Consider the following 21,171-nt stretch of genomic DNA (forward strand, 5'->3'; position numbering starts at 1 on the left):
AAAATCAAGATTTGGTGCTTCAAACTCAAAACTGTGATATGTATGGTGCATTTTAATGTAAGAATATGTTTTGCTTACATTATACATGTTAATGAGAGGTAAATTTTGAGGTAATGTACTGTAAAGCAGAAGAGTTTTCTGTGTAATTGTTTGAGAGGAATAAATCTTTAAAAATAATAAATATTTCAGTGCTTTGGGAGTCTGGGGTGGGAGGCTCACTTGAGCTAAGGAGTTCTGGACCAGCCTGGGTAACATAGACCCCATCTCTACAAAAAACAAACAAACAAATTAACCAGGCATTGTGGTGCGTGCCTGTAGTGTCAACTACTTGAGAGGCTCAGGCAGGAGGATAGCATGAGCCCAATGGTTAGACCCTACAGTGAGCCATGATTATGCCACTGCACTCTATCCTGGGCGACAAAAGTGAGACCCTGCCTCCAAAGAAAGAAAGAAAGAAAGAAAATAAAGTAAAATTAAAAATACAATTGAATAGAAACTCACTTTCTATAAGAAAATGAAGTGGCTGAAAAATAGGAAGAGAGTGCATTTATGATAGGGGAGATGTGAGATATATCTGAAAAAGAAAAGTCAAGAAACAAGGACTAGATTTATGTTACTGGAAAAGAAGATGTAAAAATTAGAGAGTAAGAGAAAACAGAACCAAAAGGCTCAGAAAAAAATTTATGTATTAACGTTAATTAAAAATTAATGTATTAACTCCCTCTGGTTGAAAATCTGAAATTGTGTGATAACGAATAGTAAGAATTGGGTATTCATACTAATTTAGGAAATTGGGCCTTTTGAAGAAAAATACATTTTTCTCATAGAAATACTTCCTAAAGGGCCATATATTGTGCACTGAAAGGAACTTTGAAATTGACTAAAAATACAGAAAGATGGAGGGAAGATAGTCGAAGTTATTAGATTCTGTGGTTAGATAGGCATTTTTAGGTTAAAATAAACACCCAAATTAAAGTCAGAGGCTAAAAGGTACCTGTAGATTCCATGTTTATTTGTTGTTTGTCTGGTAGATACTGCAAGTACTCTTCAAATCACTGGAATGGTACAGCTCAGAAGTGCTATTCTGTTTTACTCTGCAGCACACTTGTAAGTTATCAGGAGAGGGGCATTCTTGTGTTTTGAGTATAAATGGATCAATCAGTGATATAGGGAGAGGTCAAGTGTGGACAAGAAAGCTTTAATTTTTTGGCTGGTCACAGTGGTTGATGCCTGTAATCCCAGCACTTTGGGAGGCCCAGGTGGGAGGATCACTTGAGGCCAGAGGTTAAAGACTAGCCTGGGCAAATAGTGAGACCCTGTCTCTATTTATATATAAAAAGCTTTAAAAGAAATCACATAGCTTCTTTCCCAAATAGTTAGATGTATACATTGAGAACACCAAGTTTATTTGAAGGGAGAGAGAAAGGCACAATAAAGACAGAACCTGGGAAGAAAAGCCCAATGGGAGATAGAAGTGAAAAGTGATATTAACGTGGCACTGGTAAAATTGGAAACAATTGTACTTAGCCTGTTTTCTTGACATAACGTATGTGAAAATTTGAAACTATGAAGTGCTATGCAAATGTAAAGTATTAATGACATTGCCAGTAGGTCCCCTACAGTGAAGGGGTGCCGGAGAGTGCTGGAGAGACTGTAGTTCCTGAGTTAAGCAGACCAATTCTAAGGGAAGAGTGCGGTGGTAGAGATTACTAGTGGGAGATTGTGGGAAGACTAGGACCCATCAAGTCCAGGATGGGGTCATATGAGCTAGTGAATGGAACAGAGATCAGCAAGATACAGGAAGGGTGAGTTGTTGGCATAGATGCAGAGGCTGTGATGGCTTGGGGTATGATGGCATGGGGATGATGGGTGATGGCATGGGCCAGGGAAGAACAGTAGCACTAGTTGGAAATGCCTTTGATTAGGGAGATCAGTGGTGATGATATGGACAGAGAGTCTGTTAAAAGTAAATGATTCGGAGGGCTAAAAGACCCTGGGTATTGAGAAAGCCTCTTACTCTTCCCTCTTACCTTCTCCTGACATGTAGTTCCAGTGATATGATTTTGAGCCTTAGTGATGAGTAGTTCCTATCAAATTGGTTTTTCCTTTCTGAATTTGCAGGTAACATGGAAATGAAAAATCTAACAGAATTATATTTTTATAACAGGATTCCACTAGAAAAGTTTCTTTGAGATACATCAAGAGAGCTGTCTAGGCAGTTAGAGCCATTACACTGTTCACTAGGATTATCAAAAATCCCAGTTTGGCCAGAACTGAGAGGTTTCCCAGGATGCAAGTTTAAAACCTGATGCTCCTGAGCAAACTGGGATGAGTTGGTCACCCTCCTGTTTACTCTTTCATTTTATAAATTCATTGAAATGACCAACAGTATTTCTATGTAGAAGTAATATTACTATATTCGTATATATAATTTAATTTAAAATTAAATCCTCTATTTTGTAGTTTACATTTTAATGAAATATTTATTTTATGCTTTGGAGTTGCTGAATCTTAGCTCTATTGAGGGGGGAGACTGCATGGTTCATCCATTTTTATCTTTGCCACATTCATTGAGTTTTAAATTTGGTGCTTGATAAAATAGCTTTGCCTAAGTGCAGGCTTTCTAACCTTTTAGGTTCCACATTTATTGAACTAAACTGCTCTATTACATATCATCCTATCTTGTTACTGAGTTTTTTTCTTGTGTATTAGTGTTGTCTTCAAAATTAGACTCAGTATTGAAGCCAGGACTTTGTCTTCTGCCATTTCTGTATCCTTGCCATACCCACTTTATAAACTAGGCAGCCAATAAGTATGTTTGTTAACTGATCCAGGCACATAGATATGTGACAGCATTTATTTGACTTTTCAAAGTCTTAACACTGCAGAGTGTGCAGAATGAATCAGATCTATTCCAATTGGATTTCTTTCTTTCTTTCTCTTTCTTGCTTTCTTTCTCTTTCTTTCTTTCTTTCACAATTTTGCCTCTGACTTAAGAAAGACATTTTGAAGTAAGCAGGCAATTAAGATATGCCTTCTAAATGAGGATTTGATAGATCTATAACCTAAGAGTACTGGAAATGTCGTTTATTATCTACATTCATGACTTTTTTCTGTTCTTTGCAGTTGAATAATAGTGAACCTTCATACAATTCTGTGGGATTTTCAAAGGGTTGGACTAACATAATCAGCTTAGATATTACTGACCATACCCTCTGAGCATAGATTATGACCTAAAACTCAGACTTTGTTTTTTCTTTTGCCAACACTGCTTTCTAAATTGTTGAACCTAAATTGATCATATAGTTTTTCTGTCTTCTCATATCCTAGGGACCAAGGACAACTTGATAAAAGTCATACCACTATGCAGATTGTTGTCCCTGAGGGCTTGTGATAAGCACAGTATTAATACGGCTCAGCAGAAGTTGATCAGCACTCTCTCATTCTGTTCAACATTTATTTCAAAATATCTCCACTGTGAACAAGCCCATTGTCTTCCATGGAAGTTAATACCACTTACATAAACCGTGACTCCCAAATGTTTCTTCTCCATGGACCTGTTTCCTCAACTGCATGCTTCTCTAACTAGCTGTCTATTACACCTGGTTGTTAGCAATTTTCTTTTGAACTGCATATCCAAATGAAACTTGTATATTTAACCTCCTTCTCCCACAATAAAAACAATAAGTCATCTTTATTGAGTCTTTACTTCATGTCATATACTCTAAGTGCTAAGTGTTTTACATGTATTATCTCATTTAATTCACATTGTAACATGAGATAGATGACTTTGTTTTTCCTATTCTACTGCTACAGGAAATGAGCCATGGAAAAGTTAACTTGGTCATACAGCTCTTAAGTGGCAGAACTGGAAATGAAATTCAAATAATCTTACTCTTCTCTCTATCCTGGTTAGGGAACCATCATCCACTCAGACAATGAAGTGGGAAATTTTAGTTTTTCAGATTCTTGATTTTTTGTAACCCTCAGCCATCCTATAGTCATCTGATCAAAGACCTTATATGTATCCTGAGTTTTTTCTTTCATGGTGCCAATGCTCTAGTTCAGATAAGCTCACTATCTTAAATCTAACCCCCACAGCTTCCAAAGTTATTTTTCCAAAATGCAATTCTCATCACTGAAACCATCAGGATAAACTTTAAAGTACTATGCATGGTATATTTTAAATACAATATAAACTATTCCATAGGATCCTATGCAGTTTAGACCCTCTCTGTTTGCCTGATCACATTACACTGTCCTTATGTTCCATTGTCCACTATGCAAGCAGTTCTCTGGATGTGCCGTTCTTTCTGTAATTCTCTCTTGAAGAATTACACACTTCAAGACGCAGTTCTCTCAGAGGTTATCTTCTCTGTGATCCCTTTCTTGATCCCTGAAGGCTGGATTATCTACTTTCTCTTGTGTGCCCCAGATGTAGTACTTTACCTTTTGCATCTATTTTAGGAATTATCACACTGAAAGCTATTTATTTGTTTACAGGGTTGTCTCCTCACAGACTATGAGCTCCTTGAAAGAGGGAATCGTGTCTTACTCATCTTTGTATCCCCAGTGTCTAGCAGTTCCTGATACATAGTAAGTGGTTAACAATTTTTTTAAAACTAAGACTATAATTAATAGTCAGACTTCATACATTTTGATAGTTAATTATGTAGACCTAGTAATACGTTGTCATAAAAAATACGGCTATAGACTTCTAATACTCCTGAGGCTCAGTTTTCTCATCTCTAAGATAGACAGAGTGCCTCCCTCCTCACACAGTGTTACTGTAATGCTCAGATGGGAGAATATATGACAGTACCTTATCTTTTAAGTGTCATACAACTTTATTAAATGAAGTGTGGAGAATAACTGTTGAAATTGATAATTTTATTTGCTGTATCTCTTCACTTTTAAGGCAAGATGGTATCATTTTTTAACTATCTTTCATGGTTTTAGTTTAAATTTGCAGTTACTGCTTACCAGAACATGTGCTCTTGAGTCTGGGGATTGGGTGATATGAAAGGGTTTATATAGAATAAAGAGAAAAATAGATTGGGGGTGGGGATCAGGGTACAGAGAAAGTTTCATGTAGTAAATTGAATAGTTTTTTACCTGGTTGGCACTGTTCCCCAGTTTGCACAGTATTTTAAACTTTTAAGATTCTTCTCAAATAAGTAATCTATGCCTCTTGCCTTTATTCTCAGTAGTTATCTTTCTGTTTAATTCCCTAATAAGGTTCTTTGATTTTTGTTTAATCTACCTCCATATGAATCAATATCTTCACCTATCCTTAAATCCCTCATTTACTGCCTAGAGGAAGAAGTGTCTTTTTCTTGGAAGACTAAATGCTGTCTGTGAAAGCTGTATCTGTCCTTCTTTTGCATCACAGGCCCCAGTAATTACACTTGATGAGTTAGTGATTTATACTTTACTGTATCTACTTCCGTGCCTTCCATACATTCTTTAAATTAAAAAAAAATCCCATGTAATTTGAGTGTACCAGATAATATGTAACATATGCAAGTCAATAATAAAAAACATTTGTGAACCAACTGCTCAGCTGAAGAACTAGATCAATCCCAATATGGTTAAAGAGCTGTGAAAACCTCTCTGATTCCATATTCTTACCTTTTCCCAGCCCCTAAAGTAAGTGCTATCCTGAACTTGTTTCCATCTTTTCTTTTTAAAATACCACGAATATGATTGTTTGATTTGAGTTTCATAATCATGTTTGTAGGCTTTTTAAAGCTTGCACATATGGTATTTTATTATAGAAGAAAATCTAATTTACAAATCTTTATACATTTCAAGGAAAACATTTAAACATCATAAAAGATGTTTGAGCAGACATAAAAATAGACAGAAATATCTCAGTAGGCAAATTCAAATTTATAACCAGAAAATAATTGTGGAGACTTATTTTTGGACTCTGTAGTTATTGCTGTATCATAGACAAATAAACATTTCTGTACACTAGTTTCTTTATTGTGTGCAGAAATGTTTCCATAAGATTCATAGAGTACTCCTTGGAAGACTGACAGCTTGTTATTTGTTGGCTGTTTGGACCTTAGCAGTTCTTTACTGGGCTTCTGTAATTGTTCGTTGGACAAACTCTTGAGGCTCAGGATCCACAGTACCCCACATTTCTGGATTTCTTTTTCAATCATGGAATCATGGTGTTTTCAAAGGAAATGAATAAGAAAAGATGAGGTCATGATAACCATCAAAATAATTCATTTCTTCTTTGTCATAAGGAGTTGGAAGAATTTCTTCATGACTTCAGTGTAGAATGTTAAATCTTGGAGACAGAACTGAGAGGAAGGTGTTAATGCTCAGAACTCATCTGTCTTTTTTCTTTTCTACTTACCTGTTCTTTTTCTTAGATATATTCATGGTATTGCTTATAGCTATATTCATTCTTTTTTTTTTTTTTTTTTTTTTTTTTTTTTTTTTTTTTTTTTTTTTTTTTTTTTGAGACAGAGTCTTTCTCTGTCGCCCAGGCTGGAGTGCAGTGGCAAGATCTCAGCTCACTGCAACCTCTGCCTCCCGGGTTTAAGTAATTCTCCTGCCTCAGCCTCCTGAGTAGCTGGGATTACAGGCACCTGCCACCTCACCTGGCTAATTTTTGTATTTTTTTTTTTTTTTTTTGGTAGAGGCGAGGCTTCACCATGTTGGCCAGGCTGTTCTTGAACTTGACCTCAAGTGATCCACCTTGGGATCCACCTTTGGGAGGCATCTCAGCCTCCCAAAGCACTGGAATTACAGCCATGAGCCACCGCCCCTACCTGTAGTTCATTCATTCTCACTACTATATAATGCTCCATTGTATGAGTTAGGCTAATTTATGTAACCATTTTTCTACCAATGGACATTTGAGTATTTTTCACTTTTTTTGTTATTATGAAGAATGCTTATACTTGGTACACAGGTACAAAAAATTTTATAAAATTCAAAATTACTCATTGAAGGGCATACAAATGTTTAGCTTTAAATGATAATGCCAAATTATTTTCCAACAGGATTTTGCCATCTGAAACGCCTGCCAGCGGTGTATAAGAGCCACCACTGTTGCATGTTTTTTGCCATTATTTGGCACTATCAACATTCCTAGTTTTTACCATTCTAATGAATTTAAAAATGACATCTGTGTGGTTTGTATTTCTCTGATGGGCAGTGAGATTCGACATTGTTTCATGTTTGTTGGCCTTAGAAATCTCCTTTTCTGTATAATTACAGTTAAGCCTTTTGCCTGTTTGCCTAATGTGTTATGTTTTTCTTATTTGTAAGTATTCTTATATATGTAGTTTATAAATACTAATCTTTAATTAGTTTTTTGTTTCGCAAATTTATTCCAGTTTCTGGCATATCTTTTCATTTTCTTTGTGATGTCCTGATAAACAGAAGTCTCAGTTTCCGTGTAGTCAAAATATTCACCCTTTTTTTCTTTTTTTGAATCAGGGTCTTGCTCTGTTGCCCAGGCTGGAGTGTAGTGGCATGACCTCAGCTCACTGCAGCCTCCACCTCCCAGATTCAAGCAATTCTCCCTCCCTCAGCGTCCTGAGTAGCTGAGACTGCAGGCGCCCACCACCACGCCTGGCTAATTTTTGTTTTTTTTTAGTAGAGACAGGTTTTCGCCGTGTTGGCCAGGCGGGTCTTGAACTCCTGACCTCAGGTGATCCACCCGCCTTGGCCTGCCAAAGTGCTGGGATTACAGGAGTGAATATTCACACTTTTCTTATTTGGTTAGTATGCCCCTGTCTCTTAAGAAATCCTTACATCCTGAGAGGACACAAAACAATAGTTTTCTGCTGTAATTTATTCTAAAAGTTCTACTGTTTCCCTTTCATATTTATGTCATTGGTCCATCTTGAATTGGTTTTATATATGATGTGCAGTAGGGGTCCAGTTTCATTTTTTTTCCATATGGATAATTCCAGGTTTATTTAAGTGTCCCTCTTTTCTCATGGATCTGCATTGCTACATCTCTTACGTGGGTTTGTCCTTATATGCATTGGTCTGTTTTAGGGCTTCCTATTTTGTTTCATTTTTTTCCCCTTCGTTAGTCTTATCAGACATTTATTTATCTTAGTGTTTTCTAAGAAGTAGCTCTGACTTTGTTGATCCTTTCTGTTACCTTCTTTCTACTTCATTAGTTTCTGCTCTTTATTAACTCCTTTCTTTGGGTTTGTTCTATTTTTCTCTTTCAGACTTACCAGATGACCTACTAACACATCAGTTTTTCAACCTTTCCTTTCCTAGTATGTCTTTAAGGCTATAAATTTGCCTCTAAGTATAACTTTTCCCACACATTTTTATATGTGGTATTTTTGTTTTTCAGTTCTTAGTTTTTTTTTTTTTTTTTTGTAATTTCCAACATGGTTTCTTTTGATTCACTAAATATTTAGAAGTGTTTTTAAATTCTATTTATAGTTTTCAGATTTATCTTTTGTTACTGATTTTTAACTTAATTGTATTACGGACAGAAACTTAGAACATTTTTTGAAATTTAGTGAGATTTTCATTATATCTCAGTGTATTTTTTTTTGTTTGTCACTCATGTCTCATGAATACCTGAGAAAAATTTTTATTTTCTAATAGTTGGTTATGAGGTTCTGTTGATGTTATTAAATCCTGCTTGTTCATTATTATTTTTTTTTGTCTGCTTGACTTATGATTAATTGGGATGTATTGAAATCACCCACAAGAATGGCCAATTTGTCAATTTCTTCCTGTAGTTTTTACTGTATTTTGAGGCTTCCCACCCCATGTAGACTGTGAATTTTATTTTGTCTTGTCTGGATAGAGATTTTTGTTGTTGTTGAGACAGAGTCTCGCTCTGTTGCCCAGACTGGTGGCTTGTTTTCATATAAATTTGATTTTTAAGATTATAGACTCAGACTTGGTTGCTCTTCGTCTTAGGTACTCCCAATGGCTTAAATTGGGGTACTTTCCTAAAACATATGTATATGCTTCTGCCATATGTTAGGAGTTTCTACTGACTTGGGCCCTTTGCTTGGTATGGGAATCTCACTCCTTCCCCTTGTAGCAGGCCCAGTGCTTTGTCTGTTCCTGTAGCAGGCATATCCAGGGCAACATTCTAATGTTTATTTTTATTTTTGCTTACTACTCACCATTTTTTCTGTTATTTCAACTAACTTTAGGGTTTTCTTTTAATGGGATGGTAATAGGCTTGATAATTTTCATGTACTTTTTGAGAACTTCTTAGTTGATTTAAACAAGTAGTTTTAATATCTTGAAAATTACAAACTCTTATCTAACACATGAATAAATTCCCCTTTTTTAAAATAGGTTTTAGCTGAATTTTGGGACATGGCCACTGCTTCACCAAGGTCTGATACTAGTAATAACCACAGTGGAAGGTTGCAGTTACAGGTAACTGGTAAGTTATTTTTATATTTAATATGGTGATTCCCTGATGAACTTTTCTTTTGAATACCTAATTCAGCAGACTTATTCCAGAAATAGAATTTCTTTTAGATTCATACTATGGCATATTTGTTGCAACAAGCCTCAAAGGTAGATGCCCTCCAAAACTATATTATTTATTCGGTAAATATTTATTGAACCTATGCTGGATGAAGAGAAGATATAGCCTCTGTAATGGTGGGAGAATTTGGGCTTTTGAATAAGTATCATTGCATTGGCCCTTAAATGATTAATAGGAAGGAGCATGATGCCAAAGGCCTTCTTACATACATTTAGCCATTTGTTCAATCATTGGGCAAATATTTAAGTGGGTAAGTGGGATTACACAGTACTGTAATTCCCATGGTACTCATTACTATGAGGTTAGTTATTTCTAGGAGGTTTCAGTTAACAGAGCTAGGAAATGTTTCTTGTAGAAAGCAAAAAATAAAAAAATATTTTAACATCCTGAGTTCATGCTGATATTTCCAATTCATAATAATAACTGTAGTCTATAAGTACCATTTTCTACTAAAAGGAAACAAAATTTAAATTAATTTGACTTTATATTCATATCTTTTTTTTTCTTTTGAGATAGGGTCTCACTTTCTCTCCCTGGCTGGAGTACGGTGGCGCAAACATACCTCCTTGTAGCCTCAAACTACTGGGCTGAAGTGATCCTCATGCTTCAGCCTCCCAAGTAGTTGGGACTGCAGATGTTCAACACCTTGCCTGGCTAATTAAAAAAAAAATTTTTTTAGAGACAGGGTCTCACTATGTTGCCCATGCTGGTCTTGAACTCTTTGTTTCAAGCAATCCTTTTGCACCACCCTCCCAAATTGAGCCACTGTGCCTGGCCTGTAACTCTCTCCTCTTAATCAAAAAATCTCCATTCAAAATGACATTATCATAATATCTGTTTTTATCCTACTACACCAGTTCAAAATAACATGAAAATTACCAAAAACAGAGGGAGAAGGAGGTGAAAAAAAGGCGAAAAAAAGGTGATTTAAAAAATTACCAAAAACAATAGGTCCACTCATTGCAGTTTAAGATTTCTTTGTGTGTTTTCCCCCTTTAGGACGTATAATCAAAATACCATGTTTTAATGTACTTTAGTAATTCTCTATTTGGTTATATCACCAAATTGATAATTAGTTAAGTTCATCGTTTTCAGTTTTTTTTAAAATTTTGTTTTATAACCTTGTAAGACATTTACATAGTCCCAGAGTCAAAACCAAGGTACATTTAGAGAGGTCTGGCTACTTCGTTCCATTTTCCCACTTCTCTCCCTTGCCCTGTAGGTTCACATTTTTATTAGTTTTGCTTTATCCTTCTGTTGCTTCTTTTTGAAAATATAAGCAGATACATGTGCAGTATACGTATCTCATCTCTCCTCTTAATCCCCTAATTCTTGCATACTTTTCTGTGCTTTGCTTTTTTTAACTTTACAGTATTATTCTGGAGTTTGTTTCATAACAGAATATTCTTTTTCATCATTGCGCCATATCCTGTTGAATAGATGTAAAAAAGCTAACTAGTCTCCTATTGCTGGACATTGGCGTTCCACTGTTTGCTATTACCAATAGTGCTGCAACAAATAACTTCATACAAAAGTCGTTTCTTATGTCTGCTCATGTATCAATAGGATAGGATCCTAGAATGAGATTGCTGGGTCAAAGGGTAGACACATGTAATTTTGCCAGGTATTGCCAAGTTCCTCTCCATGGGGTCTGCACCATTTTGTGTCTACACCAGCTATACATGACAGTGCCTGTTTTCCCAAAGCCTAACCAAAATCTATTGTCAAGCTTTGGGATTGTTCATAATTAGATACTGAAGTGGTATCTTAGTGTTATTTAAAATACCATTTCTCTCACTGTAAGTAAGGTTGAACTATAAGGGATATTTAGATTTTGGTTTCTGTGAATAATGGGCATCTATTTTTGAAACAGTTCTGATGAAGCTGATAGGTACTCCACTGAAGAACCACTTACATAATTCCTTCTACCTTTGCTCTGTATAAGAAGCTTAGAGCCCTATTTTCACCACATTTTCAGTTTATTGTAACTTGCATAGGACCAATGGACAGTACACCTGAGGTGTAACTTTCAAATGATCTTCCTTGACCTATGTGTAAGAGTTCTTAGATAAAGTAAGAAAAAACTAGGCCGGGCGCGGTGGCTCATGTCTGTAATCCCAGCACTTTGGGAGGCCGAGGCAGGTGGATCACGTGAGGCCAGGAGTTTGTGACTGGCCTGGCCAACATGGTGAAACCCCATCTCTACTAAAAATACAAAAATTAGCCGGGCATAGTGGCACATGCCTGTAATCCCAGCTACTTGGGAGGCTTAGGCATGAGAATCACTTGAACACTGGAGGTGGAGGTTGCAGTGAGCTGAGATGGTGTCACTGCATTCCAGCCTGGGGGATAAAGTGAGGCTCTGTCTCAAAAAAAAAAAAAAAAGAAAGAAAGAAAAAGAAAAGAAAAAGAAAAACCTGATCTGGCTAATTTGAGGTGAAAAAGAACATACTGAAAGACTATCAGGTGACTCAAATCTGGAGAACCAGTTGGAAAATAGATGTGGACCAAGGCAGTCTAAGTAGCCAAAACAATGCCATGACAGTATTTATCATTTTGAGCGTCAGTTGCTGCTCTCCTTTGAAATACAGTGATCCTTTTGGGAAAGAATGATCATGGACTGTGCTAAATGGCACCAGGTTTTAGTGCCTTCTTTTCTTCTTGTCTTTGTCTTCCGTTTTGTTGATCTAATTTTTAAAATAAAAGTCACCTTAAAATTACCAGTCTTACTGATCTCACAATAACTTCTGCAATAAAGATTACTACTCCTGATTTGTCAGTGAGGACACTGAGAATCAGAGGGATTAAGTGCCTTGGGTTAATAATGAGAAACCAACTGAGGTCTTAGGACTCCAAGTTGTTGCTCCTTTTATTAGATTACAAAGACCTCTGTATTGATTTTTTCTTTTTTTTGAAATGGAGTCTTGCTCTGTTGCCCAGGCTGGAGTGCAGTGGCGTGATCTTGGCTCACTGCAACCTCCCCCTCCTGGGTTCAAGTGATTCTCCTGCATCAGCCTCCCAAATAGCTGGGATTACAGGTGCATGCCAGCATTCCTGTCTAATTTTTTTTTTTTTTTTTGTATTTTCAGTAGAGACGGGGTTTCACCGTGTTGGCCAGGCTGGTCTCGAACTCCTGACCACAGGTGATCCGCCTGCCTCGGCCTCCCAGAGTGCTGGGATTACAGGCTGAGCCACCACGCCCAGGCTTTTCTTTTCTTTTTAAAAACAGTAAGTACTCAGATTAAGGCCCCTCTAATATTGCAGTCTGGCTGTTTATTGTCTGTAAACCGAGGTTCTCTGCCCTAAGCCAAAATTTTTTTTTTTTTTTTTAGCATATTTACTCTTATCCTCATTTCTGTTCTTAACCCTTATCTGATTGGCAGCAACATATAAGAATAAGAGCATTGATCATGGAACACGGAAAAACTGATGGAAAAAATCAAACAGAAAACTACCTATTGTCATATAGTAATATACTGTAATGTACCAGGTACTCAAGGATAGTAGCATATAGAAGTGTATTATCTTCGATATTTTAGATTTTAGACTTTCAACAGGAAACTGTCAGAAGCATAGAGTATGCAAGATGTATAAAGGATGAGATTGAAGAAAAAATGGGCTGTTGTATTCATGTTTATAATTTTTTTTTAGCTATTGCGTCTTCTAAAGCATTTTCACTTTTTAAAGTAAAAATGTCAAATCATATACCACTTATTTTTGTATGAGTGGTGTGAATTATAGACTTCATTCTTTTCAAATGTTTCAAAATTTATGGTCTCATCTATCTTCCCATTGATTTGAAATGCCACTGTTATGCATTAGTATCTTGCTTTTCTCTTTACTTCTCTTTTACATCACTGTCAAACCATTTTAATTATTTTCACTTTATGGTACTTTTTAAAAAAATATTTTGAGAAATTTCCTTTTATTACTTTGCATTTTAAAATACACGTTTACTGTTCTTGATTTTTCTTTGGCTTTTATTTGAATATTTAAGTCTCCCTTCCTTTTCCTCTGCCCCCACCAAAAACACTCAAAACCAATCAGTTGGTGTTTTTATTTTAAAATAATGTATTAAATTGGAGCTAACTGAAATATTTCAATGTTAAACTTTTCAAATCTAGGAATATATCATATCATTTTTTTTAAGCCTTTGTTTCCATTGGTAAAGTTTTATAGTTCTCTTCATGTGACTCTTACTTATTTCTTAAGTTTATTACTAGATTTTTTGAAGGGATGTTATTGTGAGTGGGATTTTTGAGTTAACTCTCCCTACCCTCTCACACGTGACTCATTTTCTGATAGTTTAAAAATACTTATATAACCTTAGAGTGGAGGACATTCTGTGTATAACACCAAAGGAAACTCATTAAATGAGAAAAAAAATCTATATATTCTACTAACTAGAACAACTTTTTGAATTAATAAGGTTGTCTTCTAGTTATTTAAAATCACATAATTTATACGTACATTTTGCTAGCATATTTATAAATTCCTCATGAGATTAAAGATTATTATCTTTGAAAAATCTCTTTTCTTACCTTACCCTCCAGTACTGTTGAGTATTTTGCCAAGTAAGGGTATTCAGTGGACGTATTTTGGATGGATCTGTAATGAACTCAGAGAAGAGTTAATACTATATAGTCAGTAATAATAGAGTAACAGCTACCATTGTTGGATGCCAGACATTCATTGATGGTGATAGTGCCTTGCATGCCTTCACTCACCAATCCTAAGAATCAGGTACTGCTGTTCTTCTGATTTTTCAAGTAAGGGATGGAGAAATTAATTGACTTACTGTGGTCAGGCTTTTAAAAGTAAGTGGCACATTTGAAAAACGAACCCAGATATGTCTATCCCTCTGCTTTTAACGCCATCATATACTGACTTTTCCTTCTTCCACTCTTCTGCTATATGGATAAGACTTACATATACTGAGGAAATATATGAGCAATTTTATTCAAAGAATCTTGGGAAGTTTCTTGGGAGAGAGCAAGTCTGGGCCTTCTATATTAGTCCAGTGGCGCTGAACTTAGAGCAGTTTGGAACGATGAAGGATGGAAATGAGTTTTGCTAAGACCCTGGTAGTAGCAGTTCAGACATAACATTGAACACTCTTTAATTGCTATGTTGCCGGTACTTAAATATAGTATTTGCTTGGAATCTTGCATTTATCACATTGTATTTCAGTGATTTATTTGTGTGACTATTTAGATTATTATTCTCTCAATAGAATGGAAGCTTACATAGCTTTGGTTGTTTTTATATCCTTAACATCCGGTGTGTATGACATGAAAGAGGCTTTTCCCTTCCTCATCTCTGATCTAGGGTGTTCACAGGTAATTGATTATAGAGGTGATCTTGATAAGTTGTTCTTACTGCCTGGTCATCAGTATTTTGCCCAGAAAGTAGATAGTCCCTGATTTCTTCATATCTCAGGTATATTAGATGTTCACTTTCTGGAAGGGGTTATGATTAACTTTTATAATGACATTTTGATTTTTAAGCTTTTATTTGAAAATGCAAATACTACTTCTTTTCGAAGCTAACTTTCCAGATAAAACATTAAAGCATTTTTTTTAAGTGCCACAGTTATGTAATTTCAGAAAGACAAGTTAATAGTAGCTGGCAGGGATGTTAATGGGCATGTTGAATCTGAAGACACTTTTCCCTTGATCTTTAATGCAGTTGTTGGTGAGAATGTGGAGAAATCAGTGTATATTGTTGATAGGAATATAAAATGGTGCAGCCACTTTGGAAAATAGCCTGGCAGTTACTCAACAGAGGGTTATCACATGAGCCAGGAGTTCTACTCCAAAGTATATGCCCAAGAGAAATGAAAACATACGTCCACAAAAAAGCCTGCGCAAAATGTTCATAACAGCTTTATGCACAATAGCCACAAAGTGGAAGCAGTTCATATATTTATCAGTTAATAGATAAAATGTCATATACCCATATAATAGAATGGTATTTGGCAAGAAAAGGAGTGGAGTACTGGTGCATGTTACAATATGGATGAACCTCAAAAATGTAATGCTGAGTGAAAGAAGCCAGTCACAAAAAAACCCCACATTATATGATTCCATCTATATGAAATGTCCAGAATAGGCAAATTTAAAGAGACAGAGAGTAGGTTAGTGGCTGCCTAGGGATGGGGGTGGGGAGAGGGTTGATTGGGAGGAGAAAGAAGGGGGTGACTGCTTAATGGTATGGAGTTTATTTTTATGGTAACAAAACTTTTAAAATTGATTGTGGTGATGGTTGTGCCACTCTGAATATAGTGAAACCATTGAATTGTACAGTTTAAGTGGGTGAATTATATGATATGTGAATGATAGCTCAATAAAACTGTTACAGAAACATTCAAATGGCTCTCAGGCATTATCAGTAGCCCTTTTGTATTGTTTCTTCATTCTGCCAACGAGAAGAGTTCTAGTTGCACAAGAAGCACAATTCCATTCTTATTGATTGATTAGTGTGCAGTACTACTTTTTGGCAACACATACTCACTAGTGAATTATTTGTCTGTTAGTTTCTAGTGCCAAACTTAAAAGAAAAAAGAACTGGTTCGGAACAGCAATATATACAGAAGTAGTTGTAGATGGAGAAATTACGAAAACAGCAAAATCCAGTAGTTCTTCTAATCCAAAATGGGATGAACAGCTAACTGTGTAAGTACCTTGTGTAAAGGATGGAAAATCTTCACAAGAAAGTGTATTTTTTGGAATATGTTTTTTGTTTTGTAAAATGACTTCAAAGTAATGAGTGATTTTTTTTAAAGTGTGGATCGACAATTTAAAGTATGGAGAAATTTTTGGTTAAATTTTTTTTTTTAAGGGGAGGATGCATAATAATGCTTGCTTTTGCTTTATAAACCAAATTATTTCCATATAGACATTGTCTCTGACTGTTTTGGTACAGAAATAAATAGGACTGCAAATTAGTCATTCTTAATTTTGGCATTTCAAAATAATAATGGCATAAATTTGTGTATAGTAAAAGTATTATGTAAGTCTTTAGACATTTGTTCAAATACAAACAGTGTTACTATGAAGTCTCAGTAAGACTCCTGTGTTGGTGTTTTGGCTTGCTGATTCCAAAAATCCTCATCTAGTTATTAAAGTCCTAATGTATTTGAAAGTAAAATATTTTTATTTATGATTCAAGTAGTTTCCTGTTTCATACAATATTTCTTCTCAAATAAATGAAATTCACGGTTTTTAAAACATTACTGAAATAAATGCTTTAATAGGAATTGTTACTTATTAATAGAATGACGACGTCTACTCCTGTATTTTTGTTAATAATTTTACCCTTCCAGAAATGTTACGCCACAGACTACATTGGAATTTCAAGTTTGGAGCCATCGCACTTTAAAAGCAGATGCTTTATTAGGAAAAGCAACGATAGATTTGAAACAAGCTCTGTTGATACACAATAGAAAATGTAAGTTTTTTGTTCTGACCTTTATTTCCTTATAAGTTTATTTTAGACACTTTGAACATATCCCAAAGCCTAAAAGCAAAAACATAGTTTTGTATTCATAAAGAACTTCAGTTATTGCTTGTGATTGATTAACTTTGTGGCATTTTATGAAATAGGAAATATTTACCATGGCCTTTCTGCATTCTGCAGATTTACAAGGTAATCTCAGTCATCCACAAGTACCCTATTATCAGTGACTATCAGTCATTTATTATTTGCTTATTATTATATTCTTTAAAACTTGAGAAAATTATCATTACATGACCCTACTCTATTTTGTCACTTGACTACTAACAATTTTATTTGGGTAAAATAAATTGTAACTCTTAAGTTTTCTTTTATTATTATATAATTAGTTTATTGTAAAAAACATGAAGAAGATAGACAATTATAGAGTAATATAAAAATTTTCTATAATTTTACTATCCAAGGATAACCAATCTTAATAATTTGGTCACTGTCCTTTTGTTTTTCATAGACACAAACATATTTCCTTTTTGCTTTGCATCTACTAGTTTATCCTCTGCTTTCTAGAAATTTAACAATATACCATAAATATTAAGTTTCCATGATAGTTTTTCTAGACTGGGATTTTAAGGTAGTTTAGAGTTTAATTATTTGTAAACCTCCTATCATATGCAAAAATATGGGGGTATATACATATATGTGTAATTCTGGGGAGAGGGTTCATAGCTTTTATCAGATTCTCAAAATGTGTGATCCTCTGAATATTAAAAACCAGGGTTCTAGGTGGGGGTGGTGGCTCATGCCTGTAATCCCAGTACTTTGGGAGGCCAGGGTGGGCAGATCACTTGAGATCAGAAGTTCAAGACCAGTCTGACCAACATGGCGAAACCTCGCCTCTACTAAAAGTACAAAAATTAGCTGAATGTGGTGGCATGTGCCTGTTGTCCCGGCTACTTGGGAGGCTGAGGCAGGAGAATCGCTTGAACCCGGGAGGTGGAGGTTGCAGTGAGCCAAGATTGCACCACTGCACTCCCAGCCTGGGCGACAGGGTGAGACTCCATCTCAAACCCGCAAAAAACCAGGGTTCTAGTTTATGATTTTTAAATACCATGTAATGATTTCTCACACCACAATTTATTTAGTTTCCCGTTGTCTGACACTTAAGTAGCTTGTAACAGTTCACTAAAAATAGGCTCTTGCTCAAATCTGTAAATATTTTTGCTCTTCTTATTTCCTTAGAGATTCTCTTATTAATTCCTAAAAGTAGGTTTGCTGAATGAAGTAAGGGATGAAATGCTGATGATGAAAATAGCAAGTTATCTTTCAAAAGGTTCTTTCTGCAAATCCACATGTAACTTAAAGATCTGTTTTGATCTAGTTTTTGGAAATAAATGAGTTATGAGTTAAGAAAATATAATTATGGATTATAATAATTAGAACTAGTAATTAGTAGTTAGTATAAACCATAATAATTTTTATATATTTGGCTTAAAACTTTTTTTTTTTCTTAAAGCATTGTAAGTTTGATTCTCTGCTATGCCATGGCTTTTTTTTTTTTCTCAATGAGTCATGCAATCATCTTGATACAGAAAGAAGTAATAGGTTTTATAAGTATACAGTACCTTGCCTGGATTATTATTATTATTTAACCATATTCCCATTGTTGGACATCTAGATTGTTTTCAATTCTGTTATGTTAGACTCTACTGAACCTCCATATAAAGATAACTATCCACTTATCTGCCAAATGATCTTCTAGGAAGGTTGTAATGTCAATACACTTCGAAATGAAGCCCTCACAAATTGTATAAGCTAAAAATTACCTTGGCTGTGTGCAGTGGTTCATGCCTGTAATCCCACCACTTTGGGAGCTGAGGCAGGCGGATCACCTGAGGTCAAGAGTTTGAGACCAGCCTGGCCAACATGGTGAGACCCTGTCTCTACCAAAAATACAAAAATTAGCTGAGTGTGGTGGCACGTGCCTGTAATCCCAGCTACTCAGGAGGCTGAGGCAGGAGAATTGCTTGAACTGGGAGACGGAGGTTGCAGTGAACTGAGATTGCACCACTGCACTCCAAGCCTGGGCTACAGAGCGAGACTCCCTCTCAAAAAATAACAAAATAAATATATAAAAATTATCTGTATGATTTAATTGAGTAGGATACGGATATGCTCAGGAAAAATAAAATTTAATAAACACTCATACAGTCAGTAGATGGCTTCAGAAATTTTAGTAGCATCCTGCACACCTAAAAAGTCGGTAAATTAGTTTGCAAGGGCTGCCATAACAAAATACCACAGACTGGGTGCCTTAATGGAAATTGATTTTCTCACATATCCGGAGGCTGGAAGTCTGTGATTAAGGTATCAGTGGGGTTGGTTTATTGTGAGGCCTCTCTTCTTGGCTTGTAGATGGACATCTTTTCCCTGTATCTTCACGTGGTCTTCCCTCTGTATATGTGTCTGCGTCCAAATTTCCTCTTATCAGGACACCAGTCATTGGATTAGGGCCTACCCCAATGACATTATTTTAACTTAATTACCTCTTCAAAAATCGAGTCTCTAAAAACGTCACATTTTGAGGTACTGGGGAGTAAAACTTTAACATACGAATTTGGTGGGGGACACAATTCAGCCCCAAACAAAAGGTAAATAAATTTATTTGAAGAATTAAATCTCATGATAGTATCATAATCCTTTTACAATAGAAGACATTTATGGGTATTAGTTTTAGTCGTTCATTTTATAGACAAATGAGTAAAATAATTTAAAGTAATTAAAATTAGATTTTAATTTAAGTAAGTTGGTCAAGAGTATACACATAATTTCCGGGTTGTGATTAAAACGTAAGTTTTCTGATTCTTAGCTGCCTAATTTTGATTAGAAGTAATATAAAATTAATAAGGTTCAAGACAGCCTTGAAGCAATTTAAAAATACTTTTATAAATGATAGCATTCTTGGTTGCCTTTGATTCAGTCTCTTGGTTTAGTACTTGGACTCTGAGTTTTAGTTGGCTATCAGTTGAATGAGCTCTACTTAAATTTTGGGGTTATTATATATTTACCTTTAAAAAGAAGTAAACAGGCTAGGGGTGGTGGCTCACACCTGCAATCCTGGCACTGTGGGAGGCTGAGGCAGGTGGATCACCTGAGCTCAGGAGTTTGATACCAGCCTGGGCAACATGGTGAAACCCCATCTCTACCAGAGATACAAAAAATTAGCCAGGCTTTATCAAAGATACAAAAAATTAGCCAGGCATGTGCCTGTAGTCCCAACTACTTGGGAGGCTGAGGTGGGAGGATCGCTTGAGCCTGGGAGGTGGGGGTTGCAGTGAGCCAAGATTATACCACTGCATTCAAGTCTGAGTGACAGAGTAAGACACTGTCTCAAAAAAAAAAAAAAAGTAAACAACTGCCAAGAACAAAATAAGTAACCCAAGAAAAACATGACATCCTAGTGCTGAAGAAAAATATTCAGTACTAAAAACATTTTTTGTTCCTATCCTTAAATTCTGATTTGAGGGGCAAGGTTATTGATAAGAGATATTATGTTTCTGAGGTGTGCTCTATATAGAAAATGTTTGATAGTCAGCACCTTGAATAGAATTGTGTATATTTGTGTATAAGGCTCCAGTGGAGGGATGTTCTGCAGTGTGTCTGTGTTCCTCATCTATTTGCAGAGGATAGATTTTTAAGGGATGTAGTGAAAGAGGAATCTCCTGAGAGGAAAGAAAGTAGGCTGAGTTTTTAGGTGTTGAGGCAGTGAAAGAAGAGAACAGCGAAAGACAATCTAGCTCTTCAGGAAGAACCCGGGATCTAGCATGCATGAAAACTTCCAGTATGATTTCTGACAAGACATTTTTTTAAAAAAAAATTTATGGTGTGAATGAATGGCAGAAAGGATAAAAGTCCTTGAAGGCAGATTACAATATGGAGCAGGTGACTGTTACCAGAAGTATATGTGGGGGCTCTCAAGGGTAATTTTAAAGGATGAAAGGACATGGTTTAGTGATAGTGGGAAAGTTATTGTAGGAATCTGAGGTAACATTTATAACAATTATAGACCACAAACAAAATGGAATTAATGAGCAACTTGAAAGTAGACACTGTCTTATTCACTTGTGTTTTTTTCAGTGCTTCCCACAGTCCACAGCCAAAGATTTTTAAAAAATGTTAACAGAGAAACTCGCTTATTCAAGTAAAAT

General features: G+C 35.7%; 1 protein-coding gene across 3 annotated transcripts in view; it reads left to right on the forward strand.

The window, feature by feature from the left end:
* The window catches only part of WWP1 (WW domain containing E3 ubiquitin protein ligase 1), a 124,481-nt gene that overhangs the window by 21,705 nt on the left and 81,605 nt on the right, over positions 1 to 21,171 (forward strand). For 2 of the 3 annotated variants that reach the window (XM_003821155.5, XM_008974633.5), the window contains exons 2-5: positions 4,504 to 4,596; positions 9,313 to 9,403; positions 16,047 to 16,185; positions 16,836 to 16,960. In XM_003821155.5, coding sequence (XP_003821203.2) covers positions 9,334 to 9,403; positions 16,047 to 16,185; positions 16,836 to 16,960 — 334 coding nt within the window. In that variant the 5' untranslated portion in view covers positions 4,504 to 4,596; positions 9,313 to 9,333. The remainder of the gene's footprint in view (positions 1 to 4,503; positions 4,597 to 9,312; positions 9,404 to 16,046; positions 16,186 to 16,835; positions 16,961 to 21,171) is intronic. The other variant, XM_008974632.5, reaches the window with a different exon arrangement.

This window comes from Pan paniscus, chromosome 7 (assembly GCF_029289425.2).
Source record: "Pan paniscus chromosome 7, NHGRI_mPanPan1-v2.0_pri, whole genome shotgun sequence".
Taxonomy (NCBI): Eukaryota; Metazoa; Chordata; class Mammalia; order Primates; family Hominidae; genus Pan; species Pan paniscus.